The sequence below is a fragment of the Schistocerca piceifrons genome, chromosome 7, assembly GCF_021461385.2.
Source record: "Schistocerca piceifrons isolate TAMUIC-IGC-003096 chromosome 7, iqSchPice1.1, whole genome shotgun sequence".
In the NCBI taxonomy this organism is placed as follows: Eukaryota; Metazoa; Arthropoda; class Insecta; order Orthoptera; family Acrididae; genus Schistocerca; species Schistocerca piceifrons.
Genome location: NC_060144.1, coordinates 321,791,807 through 321,814,054, shown reverse-complemented (window position 1 = coordinate 321,814,054; position 22,248 = coordinate 321,791,807). Strand labels below are relative to the sequence as shown.

The 22,248-nt window shown below is 42.7% G+C and overlaps 1 protein-coding gene across 1 annotated transcript in view; it reads left to right on the top strand.

The window, feature by feature from the left end:
- Nucleotides 1-7,479, top strand: part of LOC124805664 (acetylcholinesterase-like) — a 104,264-nt gene extending 96,785 nt beyond the window's left edge. Inside the window, exons 9-10 of the mRNA XM_047266232.1 lie at nt 5,755-5,887; nt 7,332-7,479. Of these exons, the coding sequence (XP_047122188.1) occupies nt 5,755-5,887; nt 7,332-7,479 (281 nt within the window). The remainder of the gene's footprint in view (nt 1-5,754; nt 5,888-7,331) is intronic.
- Nucleotides 7,480-22,248: the final 14,769 nt, after the last annotated feature.

Below are 22,248 nucleotides of genomic sequence, written 5' to 3'. Positions count from 1 at the left end.
AAGACTATAACATGCTGAGAAAATTTATGTGAAATATATTCCAAATTTTCTCTCAGTTGTTCTGCCACTAATGCTGCTGAGTCGGGAGGTCGGTAAAAGGAGCCAATTATTAACCTAGTTCGGTTGTTTAGTGTAACCTCCACCCATAATAATTCACAGGAACTATCCACTTCTACTTCACTACAGGATAAACTACTACTAACAGCGACGAACACTCCACCACCGGTTGCATGCAATCTATCCTTTCTAAACACCGTCTGTACCTTTGTAAAAATTTCGGCAGAATTTATCTCTGGCTTAAGCCAGCTTTCTGTATACTGCAACATCAAGCGCACCTCCATCATGGAGTTACGGTACAAATCCTCGTCAGGTTCTTTTTTTTATTATTTTATATGTCTGTTCCCTAGCTCTCGTCGTTTATAAGCAGGACATCATTTTGTGACAAGACAATAGCCTAGCACATGACAGTGGGATCTATTAAACTGAATGCATGTGTCTACTAACCGCGCAGTGCACAACTATAACTGGTCCTATCAAGTTCATGTTGGGCGTCCGCTCCCGGTAGCTGAGTGGTCAGCGCGACAGAATGTCAATCCAAAGGGCCCGGGTTCGATTCCTAGCTGGGTCGGAGATTTTCTCCACTCAGGGACTGGGTGTTGTGTTGTCCTAATCATCATCATTTCATCCCCATCGACGCGCAAGTCGCCGAAGTGGCGTCAAATCGAAAGACTTGCTCCAGGCAAACGGTCTACCCGAAGGGAGGCCCTCGTCACACGACATCATCATCATGTAGGGCGGCTTCTCAGTGGATGAATACGTCCTTACATTTTGGAGCTGGGTGCACCCGACAACCAAGCTGCTGCTCCTGCTCGTGCATATGGTGCGTGGTACCATTAAAGACGCCATTCTGCAAAGAAAGTTTTTCATCGTTTGGAGCAACGCCTTCGGGGAACTGGTAATCTTCGTCCGCAAGTAATGGACAGAGGTCGTTCAAGGTGTAGACGTACTCCACAGAGGACACAGTTCTTGATACAGTTCACAAATAACTTCGCCAAAGTACCCGTGAAATTGCAAGGAAATTCGAGATATCTCATAGACTAGTTGTTGGAGTGTTGCACGAAGAAGAACTGAATCCGTATCACTACACGTTAACTCAAAACCAGTGCCAAGAAAATCCCATACAACGGGTGCAGTTTTGTGAATGGTTTTTGCGCGAAGTGGAAGACAACGAATATTTTATAGGACCCTAAATAACTTGATATGGACTGAAGAACCTAGCTTCACTCTTGAAAGTATTTTCAAACTTCACAACAGTCATTATTTTTCGGAACACAACCCATGTATCACCTATCAATGTGGCTTTCAAGCAGGCTTTGGCATAAACTTGTGGGCTGGAATCGTGGGTGGAATGCTTTCGGGTCCTTATCTATTGCTGGACAAGTTGAATGCGCTCCCGTATGGTACGTTTCTTTGCATTACTTTGCCCGACGCATTAGAAAACGCTCCAGTTCGTGTACGGTGAGAGGTATGGTTTCAGCATGACGGTGCGCGGCCACACTTGGAATGAATATGGATAAATATTTAAATGAAGTGATTCCAGAGAAATCGGTTGGTGACGGAGGTTCAACGTTTTTATTTCTGGGGGGCAGGGAAAGGAATTAGTTTATAGTACTTCATCCATGGATGTACACGATCTCATGGCTCGCGTGCATGCCGCTTCGGCAGTGGTAGAAGCAGATGTGTTGCATAGGGTCCAGCAAGGTATGATCTAGCGGGTGGCGAAGTGTTTGCAAAAGAAAGGGAGTCGCTTTTACACATTCTATAAACAGAATGTTGCTCGAACGTGTACGTACCGGCTCTGTGAAGTAAACCTGGACGTCAAACGTACAGAATGCGATTACTTGATCAGCACAATGTGCATTCTAGTGTAGCATAACTATTGTTACTGTATCCACTATTATTTTTTATTAGCTGTTTTCGTGTCGTGGGTGAAACACAGTGTTCGTTTACGTCTGCAAGAAGTTCATGTTACGTCTTAATTTTTAGATAAAGGTACTAGTAATAGAAATACACAAATACCGCGTTGTGGAGGTGTAAACTGGATACAATTTGACGCTTCAGCTAAAAAGAAAAAAAAGCGTTAGGGCACTGCCAGAACATCGTTTCTTAAATCACATTTTTATGAAACCTACTGGCGGGAATAGGTTTTGCTAGATACACTTTTGTCTTCAATTGGGATGGGGAATCGCATGCCAACCGCCAATGGCGGCTTTTTTCCTTCACTCTTTTTACGCCGCTTCAATGGTCGCCTTGATCACATTCCATGGTGTTTCAGATATGTTGCACTGTCCGTGTGTCTACTTGTCTTGCTCCAAACAAATCCATTTCCTGACTCAAGCTACATGGTGTGACTGTACGATCCTAAACAGTCGGCTTGGGCGCTAGTCGTGATGGCCTTTGATATCCTAGATGGCACTAGGTATGGTCCTATCTGCATGATAGCGATGGGACCCTGGTCAATGCGAGCGGCAATATCTTGCAGCCATTACCTGTACTCTCGACAGATCGGGATCTTACCACCATCGAATTCAGAAACAAACTGGCAGAGATTTTTCATTCTTATACGAGGTATAACAGGATCTTCTCTCAACAACCAACAATCAAATACGGTTTCTGAATGATAAAAAAACAGTGTAATCTTCCAATATGTACAGAAAGTAAATGGTGTTACAGTTGCCTGCTAGCTGCACTAGTGGCGAAGTGCTGATCATTTGCATATCCAAGTATGTAGTACTCTATTTTCCAGTTATGTATCAATTTTAATGATCAGTTTTGTCATATCCTTGGTGTTGTGTATAACATCACACAATAGTACGGAGAGGTGGGCTACAGAGTAGTGCGGCAGTTGTCGTCATGGCAAGGTGGCCAGGAGCAGAAGCGATTAGTGAGCAAGTACGTCTGCAAACAGAAGACTTGCTTAACTTGTATTTGACCAAGCGTTCATAGACTCATTGCAAATGATGCAGCAAGAAATACAGGAAATAGAGTCCAGCTTGTAATGTCCACGAAGAAGAGGCTTCCTGTCTTCCTATGCTAAAGTACGAACTATAGTGTCGACTAGGCAGCGTCTGCGAAACAACACGTAGTGAAGTGGCTCTGAACGCGATTTGGCTGAGCCGCTACTGATGGCCCTCCTGTATTGCTGTGGCAGAGGGCGCTTGTGGTAGCTAGCTTGTGGAAGCACGGCTCAATGGGTGTACCCCATTTGGTCCGCTGGATCTCGCACAACTGGTAGTGTTGGATGGAAACTAGCAATTCTGTTGCCAACTTGATACTTCAGTGAGTTGATATCGATACATGATATCGCACTTGGTTCAAGAATAGGAACTCAAAGTTCAAATCAATTCATGGTACAATCTTCTGTTTAATGTGTGACTGGTTGCAATCTCCATTTTTACTTTTTAGCTCAGAGGTCTGGGTTCTATGTATAGGATCCGGGTTCGATTGCTGATTGTGCCAGAGGTTTTTTCCTTGATGGGAGGACTACCATGGGGTGCACTCGGCTTAATGAGGCCAATTGGAAAGCTGCATAAGTGAGAAATAGCGGCTCCAAGGTCTACAAAGTCGACAGAGGCTGGAGGAGCGGAGTGCTGACTCTTGTCCTTACACAAGCACACAAATGACCTCACGGACGACTCGGCGGTCGGAGGATTGTGACTGATCCATTTGGACGAGACAATGGGGATTTTATTTTCTGAGCCTGCTTCATGGTATCTTGTGAAGATTTGCTCATAACATCAGGTTATGATGCTTATTGCATCTGGTCGTCAACTTATTGTTGGATAACACATTGCCTGTCACCAATTTGGTGACAATGTAATTTCCTTATGATACATATGCAAAACTGCGTGATTACTGTATTATGAGAAATACAGCCGATAATTTGCGTCAGAATCCAGCAGACATGTAATTCTCCATGCACTAGAAAACCATCTTTTACATCTTCTTTAAACTATTGCATATCTCTTTTATGATTGCTGTGACTAATTCAGTTAGTAATTACCAGTGCAAGACCGAAGCGAAACTCATGACCACCTCATTTGTAGCAACAGGAAATGTACTATGGTGCAAAGTATTTAAAAACTAGGAGTATATATTTTTCGCCTTGCAAAGAACCTAGCTCCTTCAAAAAATTTTTAGACCTTCCATTGTATATTTAGTACCCCATTTCTTTTTTCCAAGGAATCATCTCATGGTGGTGTAATACACTGAAGAGTCAAAGAAAATGGTACACCTGCCTAATATCGTGTTGGGCCCCCGCGAACAGCAGCAATACCGCAACATGACATGGCATGGACTCGACTAATATCTGAAGTAGTGCTGGAGAGAACTGACACCTTGAATTCTAGAGGACTGTCCATAAATCCGTAAGAGTACGAGGGGGTGGAATCTCTTCTGAACAGCACGTTGCAAAGCATTCCAGATATGGTCAATAATGGTCATGTCTTGGGCAGCGGAAGTGTTTCTAATCAGCAGAATGTTCCTGGAGGCTCTCTGTAGCAATTCTGGACGTGTGGGGTGTCGCATTGTCCTGCTGGAATCGCTCAAGTCCGCTGGAATGCGCAATGGACATGAATGGATTCAGGTGATCAGACAGGTTGCGTACGTATGTGTCACCTCTCAGAGTCGTATCTAGACGTATTAGAGGTTCCATATCACCCCAACTGCACACGCCCCACACCATTACAGAGCTTCCACCAGCTTGAACAGTCCCCTGATGATATACAGGGTCCATTGATTCATGAGGTTGTCTCCATAACCGCACACGTCCATCTGATCACTACAATTTGAATCGAGACTCGTCCGACCAGGCAACAAGTTTCCAGTCATCAACAGGCCACTGCCGGTGTTGATGGGCCCAGGCGAGGCGTAAAGTTTTATGTCATGCAGTCACCAAGGGTACACGAGTGGGCCTTTGGCTCCGAACGCCCGTATCGATGATGTTTCGCTGAATGGTTCGCACGCTGACACTTGCTGATGGCCCACCATTGAAATCTGCAAAAATCTGTGGAATGATGTACCGGAAAATTCTCGCTTCATCGCTACCTCGGACATGCTGTGTCCCATCGCCGGTGCGCCGACTATAACGTTCAAACTCACTTAAATCTTGTTAACCTGTCACTGTAGCAGCAGTAACCGATCTAACAACTGCGCCAGACACTTGTCTTATATAGGCGTTGCTGACTGCAGTGCCATCTTCTGCCTGTTTACATATCTCTGTATTTGAATATGCATGCCTCTATCAGTATCTTTGGCGCTTCAGTCTATGTTATAATGAAACCTTGTGTGTCTGAACTGTTATTTTAGCTTTCATTTTAGTAAAAATTTTGTGAGACATGATACACATTTTTTTGAGAGTGGATAGACTGAATTTCTGTGTATGAATGCTTGTGTGTATGTGTGTGTGTGTGTGTGTGTGTGAGAGAGAGAGAGATAGAGAGAGAGAGAGAGAGAGAGAGAGTGTAACAGAAACCATTCTCATTATCGTCATGAACTACTCAGCAGTTTTTCTTGATACCACCTTCCATTGGCGTGTTATAGATGGCTCTAAATCCTGGATTCTCTTTTTAAATGGATCCAACGATGTGCTATTACAATGTCGTTTCATGTAAATTGAAACAAAGTTTAAAGTACTAAGATTCAGTTGCTTGCTAAGATATATAGAAATGTCAGTGCTTCAAATTTCTTTTGCAGGTACTCCACACGCAGCAGAAATAGCTTTTATCTTCCACAGAAACGACAGTGCAATCGAATGGGAACCAGGGACAGTAGAAGGTGACCTTAGCCAAAGAATGGTGAACAGCTGGAGCAGTTTCATCAAATATGGGTATGTTTACACGAAAGACGAGAAAAAAAGCAAACCCAGAAAACCATGTCCACTAGTATGTAGCTGATAGCTGAGTATTGCTTTGCTGAACATTGCTACACAAAATGAAGTTCAAACACTGTCAACTTACGTAATAGTTACCGAAATCTATCATTTTATTCTAGTTTAATATTCACACCATATATTCTGAATTTTGTGAGGAAAACGGTTTCCAAATAGTGCATTAAAAGTACTTGAGAAGGGACGTGGTTATTCACAGATTAACGAGTGGAAGTGTTGCGGCAAGCTTCTAAAAGTTAATGGTTGCTCAACAACTCGTGTAGCGTGTCTACTACTGCTAGCAGTTTGAAATGTCATCTATACTTTACAAAAACTGTTTCGCAGTTTCTTGAAATTTTCTAGTCTTTTCTTTATGGGGCTTTATGGCCATATAGCAAAAACGTCTTCATGCGTTCGTAGAATGAAGGCTTTCACGACCGGATGACATAGCCGCTGGTAATGTCTACATCAGAAGCGTAATGATGTTTCGTCTCCTGTCACAGTTGAATGGAGAAGGGCGTCACCTTCATTCTCCTAACGCAAAAGGAGTTCCTGGTAAATTTCAAGTCAGTGCGCTTTCATTTCAGGAGTCAGCATCCGGGGCACCCATCATGCGCACATCTTCCGATAGCCAAGCAAAGCAATAACTAAACCACACGTTCTTGTGGAATGCAGATTGTGCTTGCAAATTCTCTCTGAGTGATACGACGATCGTCCTGAATCAATCTGTCAACATTTTGCTTGTGAAACTCGGTGGTTGCTGTCACAGGCCGTCCAACTCTTTGTTTGTCACGCAGGTCATATATTCCCGCCTCAACATCTTTGAACGACGCACAGTATTCACATCAACCATAAACTGCTTTCATTCTCTGACGAATCTCCTTTGGGGTGACACCTACTGCTGTCAAGAATTCAATGACTGCACGTTGCTTAAATCGCACTGACCGACCGTCTGCTCAAGCTTCCATACTTCACACTGTAACAACACAACCGTTCAATGCCAAGTCTTCCCGCCAACTGGAGCTGTAGAGAAGAGGCTACGGAACAAGCCAGTACCTGCCGCATACCAATGCTGCCAACTGTTGAAGAGCTACGAATGTAGAGGCATTACTTTTCAGTCAACTCTTGTATAAAATCAGGTCGCTGCTCTCCGTAGACTATGTCGTCAAAATTTAATTTACAGTTCGTGTCACAGACACAGATTTACTTCTCTATACATGTTATGCATGTAATGAATGGAAAAAAGAACGATATATGAATGGAGAAGTACAAGTTTACACACTTCACCTGAAAGATATTATTTCTGATTACATTTCTGCAACTCTTTTCCTCCCAGAATTGAGTTTTGTTGAACGAAGCTATGTGCTAATCAGTTTATGATAATGAGACTAGTGTAATGTTTCAGAGATCCAAACTACGCTAACGACAGCGTCGTGTGGGAGCCTTTCAGTGTGTCGTCGACAAACTACTTGTACATCACGACGGACTACGAGCTGAGGCAGAACAAAGACCAGGAGCGCATGGACTTCTGGCACGAGAACATTCCTATGTAAAAGGAAGACCTGATAGTTTCCTGCACTCAACGAGTTCGTCCGAAAGATCACTAACTGATGACTCTTATCTACAACACAATGGGAGATGCGATTGACAGATTTTCCAAATGTTACAGTGTTTTCGAAGAGTGTCTCAGAATATATAACTTACTAAGAACATACTGTGAATAAAAATTGAATTACTACAATATGGAATTATATTGTTTTTGTATTAGCTTCCTTTAGTAGTAAATTGAGAGTTCTGTTTTGTGGCAATACTTTGTTGCTGTCATGCATGTGTCACAGGATGTTACCATCCCCACTGTTGCATACGTTCGACATCAAAACTTGACTGAAAATCAATATAGATTTATGATCGAGTAAGGTACAGGGTAAGCTATAACTGCGTTAGACAAAAAATTCTAAATTTTTGTGGATTCTTTTGACGAAGAAATCGCTTTCGCCTGTGTAGTCTAACACGATACAGAATCTGAACTGCATTGCGTTGGCTCGTAGAGAAAGGAAAACAACGCACCTATTGCAGCAACTAGGCTAAAGGGGCTGTGTTTAACTTAGGTGCAGCTTTCCCCCTTACAGCTCAACGCCTAAGATGAAGTTATAAGAAAAAAACATGAAGAAACGAGTGATAAAATAGCAGTTTTAGACTGGATAAACATGTAGGTTCTTAAATTCGCAGACAAATTAGCAGTTATAGCTGAATAAAGTTAAATTTTCAGAAGGCTATAGGTTGCAAGTATAACAGATTTTCAGAAATATGTAACATGAAAATATATAAAAAAATGTGATATTTTCGTTGGTAACTCACAGTCAGTTTCCGTACAGAACTCTTTATACTAAAGCAGCATAAGACAGTAACAAGAAACTACTGACACCAAACAACATTAGTACTTACATCAAGAAACGACTTATAAAACAGTGTAATTAATTAGAAGCATTGGGCCTCGTTCACACATACGAGTTGTAGGAGTCCTGAGAAAAAAAGTCTGCATTGCCTCTAACATAAATTTATTGATACGTTTTGGTGGTTGCTCGGGATGATCCGTAACATAAACTGCAATTAGTAACACGGAACTAAGAGGTTGTCACAGACTATAAGGTGAAGAAAGAATACACTGTGAAAATCAATGTTGGCTTGAGAAAGATCAAGCAACAACAAAGGTCTCTTTACGTGACTCGTGTCTTGCCTAAAGACCTCTCCTCTCACCCATTTGTTTATAGACAAACTGAAAATGACATGGCCAACGAAGACATATAGAACCAAAGGGGTAACGACTGTGTTTTACTGATTACTTATTCAAGGCACTCTGCGGATGCGAATATTACGTAAATATTTATTTCATGCCACAGATTTGACAACTATTTGAAACTGAATCTTCAGCTTCAACGGATCACTGAAAAAGTAAGGAACCACAAGAGTGCATCTTGTCAGCGTAAGCCGTGATAACTTCCTTATAGCCATCATCATCATCATCATCATCATCATCATTTAAGACTGATTATGCCTTTCAGCTTTCAGCCTGGAGCATAGCCCCCCTAATAAAATTCCTCCATGATGCCCTATTCAGTGCTAACATTGGTGCCTCTTCTGATGTTAAACCTATTACTTCAAAATTATTCTTAACCGAATCCAGGTATCTTCTCCTAGGTCTGCCCCGACTCCTCCTACCCTCTACTGCTGAACCCATGAGTCTCTTGGGTAACCTTGCTTCTCCCATACGTGTAACATGACCCCACCATCTAAGCCTGTTCGCCCTGACTGCTACATCTATAGAGTTCATTCCCAGTTTTTCTTTGATTTCCTCATTGTGGACACCCTCGTGCCATTGTTCCCATCTACTAGTACCTGCAATCATCCTAGCTGTTTTCATATCCGTCATCTCAACCTTGTTGATAAGGTAACCTGAATCCACCCAGATGTCGGTCCCATACAACAAAGTTGGTCGAAAAATTGAACGGTGCACAGATAACTTAGTCTTGGTACTGACTTCCTTCTTGCAGAAGAGAGTAGATCGTAGCTGAGCGCTCACTGCATTAGCTTTGCTACACCTCGCTTCTAGTTCTTTCACTATGTTGCCATCCTGTGAGAATATGCATCCTAAGTACTTGAAACCGTCCACCTGTTCTAACTTTGTTCCTCCTATTTGGCACTCAATCCGTTTATATTTCTTTCCCACTGACATTACTTTCGTTTTGGAGATGCTAATCATCATACCATAGTCCTTACATTTCTGATCTAGCTCTGAAATATTACTTTGCAAACTTTCAATCGAATCTGCCATCACAACTAAGTCATCCGCATATGCAAGACTGCTTATTTTGTGTTCACATATCTTAATCTCACCCAGCCAGTCTATTGTTTTCAACATATGATCCATAAATAATATGAACAACAATGGAGACAGGTTGCAGCCTTGTCTTACCCCTGAAACTACTCTGAACCATGAGCTCAATTTACCGTCAGCTCTAACTGCTGCCTGACTATCCATGTAAAGACCTTTAATTGCTTTCAAAAGTTTGCTTCCTATTCCATAATCTCGTAGAATAGACGATAACTTCCTCCTAGGAACCCGTTCATATGCCTTTTCTAGATCTATAAAGCATAGATACAATTCCCTGTTCCACTCATAACACTTCTCCATTATTTGCCGTAAGCTAAAGATCTGGTCCTGACAACCTCTAAGAGGTCTAAACCCACACTGATTTTCATCCAACTGGTCTTCAACTAATACTCGCACTTTCCTTTCAACAATACCTGAGAAGATTTTACCCACAACGCTGATTAAAGAGATACCTCTGTAGTTGTTACAATCTTTTCTGTTTCCATGTTTAAAGATTGGTGTGATTACTGCTTTTGTCCAGTCTGATGGAACCTGTTCCGACTCCCATGCCATTTCAATTATCCTGGGTAGCCATTTAAGACCTGACATTCCACTGTATTTGATGAGTTCCGACTTAATTTCATCCACCCCAGCTGCTTTATTGCACTGCAATCTACTGACCATTTTCTCCACTTCCTCAAATGTGATCCTATTTTCATCATCATTCCTATCCCATTCTACCTCGAAATCTGAAACATTACTGATCGTATTTTCACCTACTTTGAGCAACTCTTCAAAATATTCCCTCCATCTGCCCAAGGCATCCACAGGATTCACCAGCAGTTTTCCTGACCTGTCCAAAATACTTGTCATTTCCTTCTTACCTCCCTTTCGAAGATTTCTAATTACACTCCAGAATGGTTTTCCAGTAGCTTGACCCATAGTCTCCAACCTGTTTCCGAAGTCTTCCCAAGATTTCTTCTTGGATGCTGCAATTATCTGTTTGGCTTTGTTTTTTTCTTCAGCATAACTTTCTCTGTCTACCTGAGTTCTAGTATTTAGCCATTTTTTATACGCCTTCTTTTTCCTTTTACAGGCTGCCTTGACTGTGTCATTCCACCAAGCTGTTTTCTTCATCCTACTTTTACACACTGCTGTTCCAAGGCATTCTTTAGCCCTTCTAGTACTGTGTCCCAGTACCTTGTCCACTCCTTTTCCAATGACTGTAATTGACTACATTCAACTAACTGGTACCTTTCTGAGATCGCTGGTATGTACTTGTGCCTGATTTCCTTATCCTGAAGTTTCTCCACCCTCATCCTCCTACATATGGACCCGACCTCCTGCACTTTCGGCCTCAGAATCCCAATTTCACTGCAGATTAAATAATGATCGGTGTCATCAAAGAATCCCCTGAATACACGTGTGTCCCTCACAGCCTTCCTGAATTCCTGATCTGTTATTGTGTAGTCAATTACAGATCTGGTTCCTCTGCTTTCCCAAGTATACCGGTGAATGTTCTTATGTTTAAAAAAGGAGTTTGTGATTACTAAGCCCACTTGCTCTTCTTTCTCACCCCTTACCCGAATGTCACTAACAGCTAAAACGCCCACCCCCACTTACTTGCAGCCTCTGCCAGCTCTACCTTCTTCCCAGAGTAGCCCCCATTGATATTAATAGCTCCCCATCTCATTACCATTTGTTTGCCGAGTCGTATCTTAGGAGTCTCTGATTTGTCAGTTAGAGGTGGGACTCCGTCACCTCCAAAGGTCCGAGGCATTTTGCTCTGATTGTTGCCAGCATCATATTTAAAGTACCAGGGAAGCAGGCTGCTAGCCTTACTTGCCCCGAGTCCCATTGGGTTTTACCCCTAACGGCTGAGGGACTAACCGGTGGATTTGGTAGTCTTTGCCGTATGAGCACAAAGGTGACCACGACTCAGAATATGTCCGAGATGCCCAGCCTTATTCCAAAGTAACTGGTATCCCGACTGTCGGGACCACTTACTTGGCCACTCATACGTTGCCCGTGGTTCATGAACTAGGACATGACTACAGGAACCCACACCTTGAACCTTCCTTATAGCTGACTGAACTAAATCGTACCGCGCAAACACTACTGTTAACAGGATCCGTTGCTGATGTACAGAGCGGTAATTTTCTTATTTTGCAATAGGCTTACAGCCTTTAAAGGAATTAATAAACAAAAGGACCACAAAATCATTACATGTGCGAATCCTCCCAACCAGCTAAGCACAATCCAATCTCGGTCGGGCACACAGTTTTAATCTGCCAGGAAGTTCATATCAGCGCACACACCGCTGCAGAATGAAAATCTCATTCTGGAAACATCCCCCAGGCTGTGGCTAAGCCATGTCTACGCAATATCCATTCTTTCAGGAGTGCTAGTTCTGCTAGGTTCGCAGGAGAGCTTCTGTAAATTTTGGAAGGTAGGAGACGAGGTACTGGCAGAAGTAAAGCTGTGATACCGGGCGTCAGTCGTGCTTCGGTAGCTCAGATGGTTAGAGCACTTGCCCGCGAAAGGCAAAGGTCCCGAGTTCGAGTCTCGGTCGGGCACACAGTTTTAATCTGCCAGGAAGTTTCATATCAGCGCACGCTCCGCTGCAGAGTGAAAATCTCATTCTGGAAACATCCCCCAGGCTGTGGCTAAGCCATGTCTCCGCAATATCCATTCTTTCAGGAGTGCTAGTTCTACTAGGTTCGCAGGAGAGCTTCTGTAAAGTTTGGAAGGTAGGAGACGAGGTACTGGCAGAAGTAAAGCTGTGATACCGGGCGTGAGTCGTGCTTCGGTAGCTCAGTTGGTTAGAGCACTTGCCCGCGAAAGGCAAAGGTCTCGAATTCGAGTCTCGGTCGGGCACACAGTTTTAATCTGCCAGGAAGTTTCATATCAGCGCACACTCCACTGCAGAGTGAAAATCTCATTCTGGAAACATCCCCCAGGCTGTGGCTATGCCATGTCTTCGCAATATCCTTTCTTTCAGGAGTGCTAGTTCTGCTAGGTTCGCAGGAGAGCTTCTGTAAAGTTTGGAAGGTAGGAGACGAGGTACTGGTAGAAGTAAAGCTGTGATACCGGGCGTGAGTCGTGCTTCGGTAGCTCAGATGGTAGAACACTTACCCGCGAAAGGCAAAGGTCCCGAGTTCGAGTCTCGGTCGGGCACACAGTTTTAATCTGCCAGGAAGTTTCATATCAGCGCACGCTCCGCTGCAGAGTGAAAATCTCATTCTGTAAGCACAATCCAATTGAAGAATACAAAGAGGCGATGAAAATAATGGGATACCACTCAAACTCACGTCGAACCTCCTTTTAGCCAGCGTACTGCAGCATCTTGGCGTGATACGGACTCAACAACTCGTTGAAAGTCCCTTGCAGAAATACTGAGCCAAGCTGCCTCTGTAGTCACTCATAATTGTGAAAGTGTTGCCGGTGTAGGATTTAATGCACGAAATCACCTCTTAGTTATGTCCCATAATGTCGGGAGATCTGGGAGCCCAAACCATTCTCTCGAATTGCCCACAGTATTCTTCAAACCAATCGCGAACAACCATAGCCTGGTGACATGGCTCAATGTCACCCATAAAAATTTCATCGTTGTTTGGGAACATGAAGTCCATGAATGGCTGCAAAAGGTCTCCAAATATCAGAACATAACCATTTCCCGGCCATCTCGGTTGAGTTGGACCAGAGCACTCAGTCCATTCCATGTAAACACAAACCACACCATTATGTAGTCACCACAATCTTGCACAGTGTCTCTTTGACAACTTGGCTCCATGACTTCGTGGAGTGTGCGCAACACCCGAACACTACTATCAGCTCTTACCAACTGAAATCGGGACTCATCTGACCACGCCACGTTCTCCAGTCGCTTGGTGTCCAACCGATATGGTCACGAGCCCACGAGAGGCACTGCAGGCGATGCCGTGCTGTTAACAAAGGCACTCGCATCAGCCGTCTGCTGACATAGTCCATTAACGACAAATTTCGCCGCTCTGTCCTTACGGATACGTTCGTCGTATGTCTCACACTGATTTCACTCAGTGTAGCTTGTCTGTTAGCTCTGACTGTTTTATGCAAACGCCGCTGCTGTCGGTAGTTAAGTGAAGGCCGTCGGTCACTGAGTTATCCGTGGTGAGAGGTAATGCCTGAAATTTGGTATTCTCGCCTCACTCTTGGCGCTGTGGATCGCGGAAGTTTGAATTCCCTATTTTCGAAGTGAAAGGTCCCAAGGGTTTAGCTACAACTACCATTCCGCGTTTCAAAGTCTATTGCCGTCGTTCGTTCATAATCACCTCGGAAATCTTTCCACACGACTCACCTGAGAACAAATGACAGCTCCGCTAATGCACTGACATTTTATACCTTCAGTACGCGATACTACCGCCATCTGCACGTGTGAAAATCGCTATTCAATAACTTTGTCACCTCATTGTAATACTGACATATTCTAAATTCCATGAGAATAGTCTGAGCTAAAAAGTGAGTAGGAACGTTAGTATACACGATCAACACTACGCTGTCGAGAAATGGGACGCCTTTTACTGTTTATCCATGATTTATGGTTAGTGCAGTTACCCGTGATACTCAATGCTGTCTGCGTTTGAAGTGAAACTTCAAGTTGTGCCCTCAGTGCGAGTTTGATTACAGCCACATTTTCCATGTTGCTGGGTGGTGGGGGTCACGAAGAAAAGACTGCAGGTCTTTGAACGAATGTGTTTTGGAATACTAATGAATAATTCATAGATAGACAAATGAACAACTTTTTAATAAGACTGAAGAATAAACTAATGCTGGGCTGTAAGGTTGTGGACAGGATAAATTTATAGACATTTCTCTTTTATAATAAATAATATAGAAAAGTAATTGATAGAAGAGTGTGAGAGAAACTCTAACACTTCAGTGCACATGTAAAATTGGTAAAATGTTCCGCATTGAAGAGATTTGTGGAAGCTGTGATAAATAGAGGACTAAAACTGTTATCGACCAATCTGCGGTTCGAGAAATGAAGAAAACCCAAAAGAAGAAACCTAGGCAGCCACAGTGTATGGAGATCTTCACCGATTAAAAGCAGTAAGTAATGACAACTGTCAAACCTATACTGCATGACATTTGGGAACTGTATAAACTTCAAACCCACTTTCGCACACATTACGCAATATCCTATAAAAGTAATTAAGAAAGTGCCTTTATAAACTAGTTTCAGCAGTTGCGTTTAATTTAGTTATTTGAAGATTCTGTTAATCATATTTATAATGTATCATAATGAGGTGGAACGTTTTAGTTAGCTGACAAATACACAAAATATTTTCTTTAGGATCTGGCCACACATGATTGGGTTACATATTTCTCTCGGAATTCACTTAAATTGATTAACAGCGTCTATCCAGGAACAGATCTGTAGACTAGAAGGAGAGTAAAAAGAATATTTGACCTGTTTTGGCGAACTTTGCTGCCTTCTCTGTAAAACAGACAGAGAGAAATAGCCTAATAGTGAGCGCACAGGGGACGACGGTTCGAATCCGTGTACAGCGATCAAGATTTAGGATTTCCACAATTTTCCTAAATCGCTCCAGGCAAATGTCAGGATGGTTCCTTTGAAAGGACACGACCGATCATCATCCTTAAAAATCTTCCCCCCTTTCTTCTTTTCTTTAAGAAGATGATAACGGAGGAAATCTTTGTCGCAATTATTATGTTTGTAGCTGGTACTATTACTTTTAAATTATCGTCAATGATTTTCCTCACAACGTATATTTGTTCAAAGTGCTGATACAGAATTACTTGTTTCTGAATTATTGACTGCCCCAAAATATTGTTCAATATGCCATTAATGATTTGTGGCACTTAATTTACAAAAACCTTCTGTTTCTTCTGTAGTAAAATCGACACTCACTCACAGATTAAATGTTGTTGAACTACCGTAATTCTGTGTCACATCTGTAATATGGGACTTCTGATTCCGGTTCTTATCAATTTAATATCACTTTTTTCCTTTCTGTCATACTCTGTTATGATTCATGATGTTACATCATGTTTTTCTTCAAAATTAAGGGACATCTGGTGTCTACAATAAATTCAAACAACCGTTGCCCCAGCTTAAAAAAACTCTCTATTAGAGTCGAAACTTCTCCAGTTAGCTCATAAAAGAAAGAGCTTTACTGTTTGAATCAACAATCTTCTGACTGGTTTGTTGCAGCCCACCACCAGTTCATCTCCTGTGTCAATCTCTTCATCTCTCAGAATAACACTTGCAACCTATGTATCCAAATATTTGCTGGATGTGTTCAAATCTCTGCCTTCGTCTACAGTTTTTACCCTCTGCAGTCTGTTACTGCGGAGATTATTCCCTGATCTCTTCACACATGTCCCATCATCCTCTCCTTTTTCTTCGTCAGTGTTTTCCATAATGAGTTGGAATCCAAAATTTTTCGGACTGGTGCTGCCATCTGGAAAGTAGGAATAGTAGATTTTTGCACTGCTAGGTAGCGAAAGCTGCTTATCTGATAAGTCAGTGTGCGGAGTGGCATTCAGCTGGGAGGACGTGCTGCATGTTCACAGTGATTTCCGTAATACTCTGTGTTTAGTGTGTGGCGATTTTACGATGGATCCGTGAACAGAACAGCGCATCTGTATCAAATTCTGTGCGAATCTCGGGAAAAGTGCTACAGAGACCCTTGAAATGATTCAACAAGTGTTTGGGGGACAGGACATGAGCGGTATGCATGTGTTTGAGTGCGTGCTCGGTTCAGGGCCGGCTGCACACACGTCGAAGGTGAAGCTGACACTGGAAGGCCCGTTAGCCTCACAACGCCAGACATTGTTGCCAGACTTCAACAATTGGTTCGTGTGGATCGACGTCGAACAGCTCAAGACCTTGCGGATGAAGTGGGTGTTGGTTATGGGACACGTCAACGAATGCTGACTGATGAATTGGGCATGCATCACGTCGCCGCAAAATTTGTGCCAAGGATCTTGACTGCCGATCAGAAGGCAAAGCGTGTTGAAGTGTGCACGGACCTTCATCACACCGCATCTGATGATCCAACCTTCTTGTCACGGCTTAGCACTGGCGACGATAGCTGGATTTAAGGTTATGATCCAGAGACAAACTAACAACCATCCCAGTGGAAGAGCTTGGGGCTTCCAAGACTCAAAAAAGCGAGACAGGTGAAGATCAAAGTGAAGAGCATGATCATCGTTTTCTTTGATACCAAGCGGCCGGCCAGTGTAGCCAAGCGGTCCTAGGCGCTTCAGTCTGGATCGCGCCTTGGGCATGGATGTATGTGATGTTCTTAGGTTAGATAGGTTTAAGTAGTTCTAAGTTCTAGGGGACTGATGAACACAGATGTTAACTCCCATAGTGCTCAGAGCCATTTGAACCATTTTGTGGCGTTTTGCGACGGCTCCGCTAAAACGTACGGTGACGATGGCATTAACTTTGGCGTCAAGGAACTGGCTGCCGCATCACGACAACGCGCCCTGTCAAACGTCCTCGCTCACCAGGACCTTTTTGGCAAAAAACAACATGGCGATTGTACCCCACGCACTGTATTCGCCAGATTTGGCACCTTGCGACTTCGCGCTATTCTCAAAACTGAAACTCAAGTTGAAAGGTCATCGATTCGACACTCTAGAGAGGATTCAAGAAGCATCGCTGGCGGTGATAAACACCCTCAAATAATAGGACTTCCAGAAAACGTTTGACCAGTGGCAGAAGCGCTGGGACCGGCGTGTACGTGCGGATGGGAACTACTTAGAGGGTGATGGTGACCATTAGTCCAAAGGTAAGGTTTTCAACAGTTGGCAGCACCAGTCCCGAAAATTTTGGATAGCACCTCGTATGTCTTTCCTCACTGATTTTGTGGAGAACCTCCTCATTCCTTACCTTATTAGTCTAGCGAACATTCAACATTCTTCTATAGCACTGCATCTCAAATGTTTAGTTTCTTTTCTGTGCCAGTTTTACTACAGTCCAATGCTGTGCTCCAAACATACAGCCTCAGAAATTTCTTCCTCAAATTAGATAGATTCTATCACAACAAAAAGACTGCTTGTTAGGCATCAGTATCAGGAAGAACTCACAATGGTAAGTAAAGCTGGATTCCATATATTATAACAATCCTGCATTAAAACATTCACTCAAGTCACTGTACTTGTGCAGAGATACAGAAATCCAACGTATTAAATTATGCTCATACGTAAAGTAAGCTACTATCATAAGGCTTCATTAAAGGGTGGAGGGTCAAGTTTATATATATTAGAAAAGGAACACAGGTTAAAACCAGGCGTGACCTTACAACACTTTTTGACGTGAGACAACTTGAAATATCAGGTATTGAAGTAAGAGATATTAGTATTTACAAATAATAATAATAATAATAATAATAATAATCGTTATTTGTGTGCACAGATAGTCGTACCATAGACAACTTTATCAATAAATTAAATGAAGTTCTGTACAAAGTTTTAATGTACAAGAAATAGATAATTTATCTGGAGACATACACAAATACCGTGGATGAAACTAGTAGCAATCTTATAAACATTCTTCACATTTCTGGCACGCTGTAGTTGGTTAACAGTGCAACAAGAGTAACAAAAACATCCGTATCAGTAATCTATTGTATTATTACAAATGTAGACAGGAAACACTGCATTGTGCATGTAAGAGGTCTTCGGCTCTCTTATCAGATCTGACAATCAAAGTAAAAGCTGTGGTGGATAAGGTCACCAGCTAGCAGGACTACCAAAGACCTATGCGAAACAAAAATTCAAGATTTAGAGGGTGTAGTTAAACCAAAGCCAGGAGTGTATACAGAAAACAGTGTACATACAGAATTCTCTTAGTTGTGTAGAATTTTTTAACTAAAGTTAAGTATTCTTTCCCTAAATTGTTCACGTCAGTAGCAATGCCAAGTGAAAACAAATAAATAACAGCATGTGTAAGAAAGTTCTCCCAGACCACTGATTATCTCAGGTCCATAAGAAAATCGAGTAGTTAGTGACACAGTTCCTAAGCTGTTATTGAAAATATAAAAAATATTTACTGGAAGATGTTTCCCTCAAAAAAGTCAGCAAGTAACAAAACAATAATTAATGGTGAAAGTAAAAGCAAAGGATTCCTGGTAAGTTGTAAAACAAAAAACAGGTGACAGGAAAAGAATCGCAAAAAATTACAGATAAAAGAAGGGGCAAGACGTTAAACGATGCATAGAATGTAGAAAATTTTGTGAATGTTTGTTTTCAGATATAACAGAGAAAGAACAACAAAAATTACCTCTATAAAATATTGTTCCATTAAAAAACTGTGCTGCAAGTATACTGTTGTTTTTCCCACCGCAGAGTACAAAGTGAGGAAAAGTGTACAAGGATGTTAGAAATAAGAAGGCAGCAGGCATATATAAAGTGCCAGTGCACATAAAGAATGTGTGGTCAGAATACAGGCTTCAGTAACTGATGTAACAAATGAAATTTTCAGCCCTGATAACTCTAGTATATGAGTAGTGACTCAATTAAAGAAAGATGATGTAGAATATATGGAAAGAACATTCCAATTACTTTTTGTCACCGCTCTAAAAATAGCGGAATCCGTTATGAATGACACTCTAGAGGATTACTTGAATAAATTTAACATCCTCAATGAAGCACAGGTCGGTTTCTAGAGTAGTAGAAGTACTGAATCAGTCATAGTACAGTTTACAATGAGGTAGACAAAGATGAATGTGTTGCAGATATATTTTTAAATCTTTGAAGAGCCCTTAATAATTTTGACCATAAGATTCTGCTATAAACTAGAATAAACTGGGAATAAGAGGAATTTCCAAGGACTGATTTCGATCACATGTGAAAAACAGTGTGTAAATGGTGGAGGTAAAACTGCTTCAAATGAAACCAACTTTTTAGTGAAACGTTTATCAGCTTCCATCGATACTAATATACGAGTCCCTCAGAACAGCACCGTTAGACCAACATTGTTTTTAATATATGCACTCCTGGAAATGGAAAAAAGAACACATTGACACCGGTGCGTCAGACCCACCACACTTGCTCCGGACACTGCGAGAGGGCTGTACAAGCAATGATCACACGCACGGCACAGCGGACACACCAGGAACCGCGGTGTTGGCCGTCGAATGGCGCTAGCTGCGCAGCATTTGTGCACCGCCGCCGTCAGTGTCAGCCAGTTTGCCGTGGCATACGGAGCTCCATCGCAGTCTTTAACACTGGTAGCATGCCGCGACAGCGTGGACGTGAACCGTATGTGCAGTTAACGGACTTTGAGCGAGGGCATATAGTGGGCATGCGGGAGGCCGGGTGGACGTACCGCCGAATTGCTCAACACGTGGGGCGTGAGGTCTCCACAGTACATCGATGTTGTCGCCAGTGGTCGGCGGAAGGTGCACGTGCCCGTCGACCTGGGACCGGACCGCAGGTACGCACGGATGCACGCCAAGACCGTAGGATCCTACGCAGTGCCATAGGGGACCGCACCGCCACTTCCCAGCAAATTAGGGACACTGTTGCTGCTGGGGTATCGGCGAGGACCCTTCGCAACCGTCTCCATGAAGCTGGGCTACGGTCCCGCACACCGTTAGGCCGTCTTCCGCTCACGCCCCAACATCGTGCAGCCCGCCTCCAGTGGTGTCGCGACAGGCGTGAATGGAGGGACGAATGGAGACGTGTCGTCTTCAGCGATGAGAGTCGCTTCTGCCTTAGTGCCAATGATGGTCGTATGCGTGTTTGGCGCCGTGCAGGTGAGCGCCACAATCAGGACTGCATACGACCGAGGCACACAGGGCCAACACCCGGCATCATGGTGTGGGGAGCGATCTCCTACACTGGCCGTACACCACTGGTGATCGTCGAGGGGACACTGAATAGTGCACGGTACATCCAAACCGTCATCGAACCCATCGTTCTACCATTCCTAGACCGGCAAGGGAACTTGCTGTTCCAACAGGACAATGCACGTCCGCATGTATCCCGTGCCACCCAACGTGCTCTAGAAGGTGTAAGTCAACTACCCTGGCCAGCAAGATCTCCGGATCTGTCCCCCATTGAGCATGTTTGGGACTGGATGAAGCGTCGTCTCACGCGGTCTGCACGTCCAGCACGAACGCTGGTCCAACTGAGGCGCCAGGTGGAAATGGCATGGCAAGCCGTTCCACAGGACTACATCCAGCATCTCTACGATCGTCTCCATGGGAGAATAGCAGCCTGCATTGCTGCGAAAGGTGGATATACACTGTACTAGTGCCGACATTGTGCATGGTCTGTTGCCTGTGTCTATGTGCCTGTGGTTCTGTCAGTGTGATCATGTGATGTATCTGACCCCAGGAATGTGTCAATAAAGTTTCCCCTTCCTGGGACAATGAATTCACGGCGTTCTTATTTCAATTTCCAGGAGTGTATATCAATGACTTTCAAGACAGTGTTAGATAGGGGGAAAAATTCTCTTTGCTGCTGACAGCGACGTTGTAATCACAGAAAAAACACCAGAACTACAAATAGAGAAAGCAATAACTGTATCTTAAGAAGAACAGCATTAATTTCAGCTTAAAAAGCTGGGAATTGTAATTTCGCTAAGTGAGTAGGTGTATCAATTGGTTATGCTCATCAAAAAGCAGATAATTCTATTGTAAATAGCAACATTTACAGTCATGGTGCAAGAAGCAGACTCAACTTATATTTAGCGAAAGCAAATAAACAGAAAATACAAAACAGCATTTTTAATAGGGAATAAAACTGTAGAATGAACTGCCTAAGGACGTTAAGGAGACATGTAAATCTAAATATCTAAAGAATCATTTACATCACAGAACGAAGTCCAAGCTTATTTAGATAAGGCAGAGTAGAGAATGGTAAAAATTAACGTTGTTTAGTAGCAAAGAACTGTCATTCCACAGTTTTCAGTCATAGTTAAATGGATCTCGCTGTGAAATCCTGTGCCCAAGATCTGTGATAGATATTCTAACCTCTTTCCATTTTTTGAGCTCAACATCTCAGTAGTTGTGGTGATGAACCGACTCACCTTTTTCGGATGCATCAAGGAAACAACCCGAAGAAATCGATAAAATGGCAAAGGTATCGTAAAGATCTTATATATTTGTCCTCGTTGCAACATGGAATGTTTATATCTAGAAAGAATATCATCTGACTTGAACAATAGAATTCGATGACTCAAACGTCTTACGATTAATTAAGTCACTATGAAAGTTACTTACATGATGTGAGAGAAATATAGAACATTATTCTTTACTTCTGTCGACATGTAGCAAATTAATCTGGGAACATACATTTCTGAATGGGATAACGGAAGAAGAATTTCCTTACCTTTTTGGTTTACTATTGCTTCGAGCATATAAGTTAACAAAACTCCAAACACACACTATATATTACAGTTTGAAATATATTTGACTTTAGTAGCTTTTTC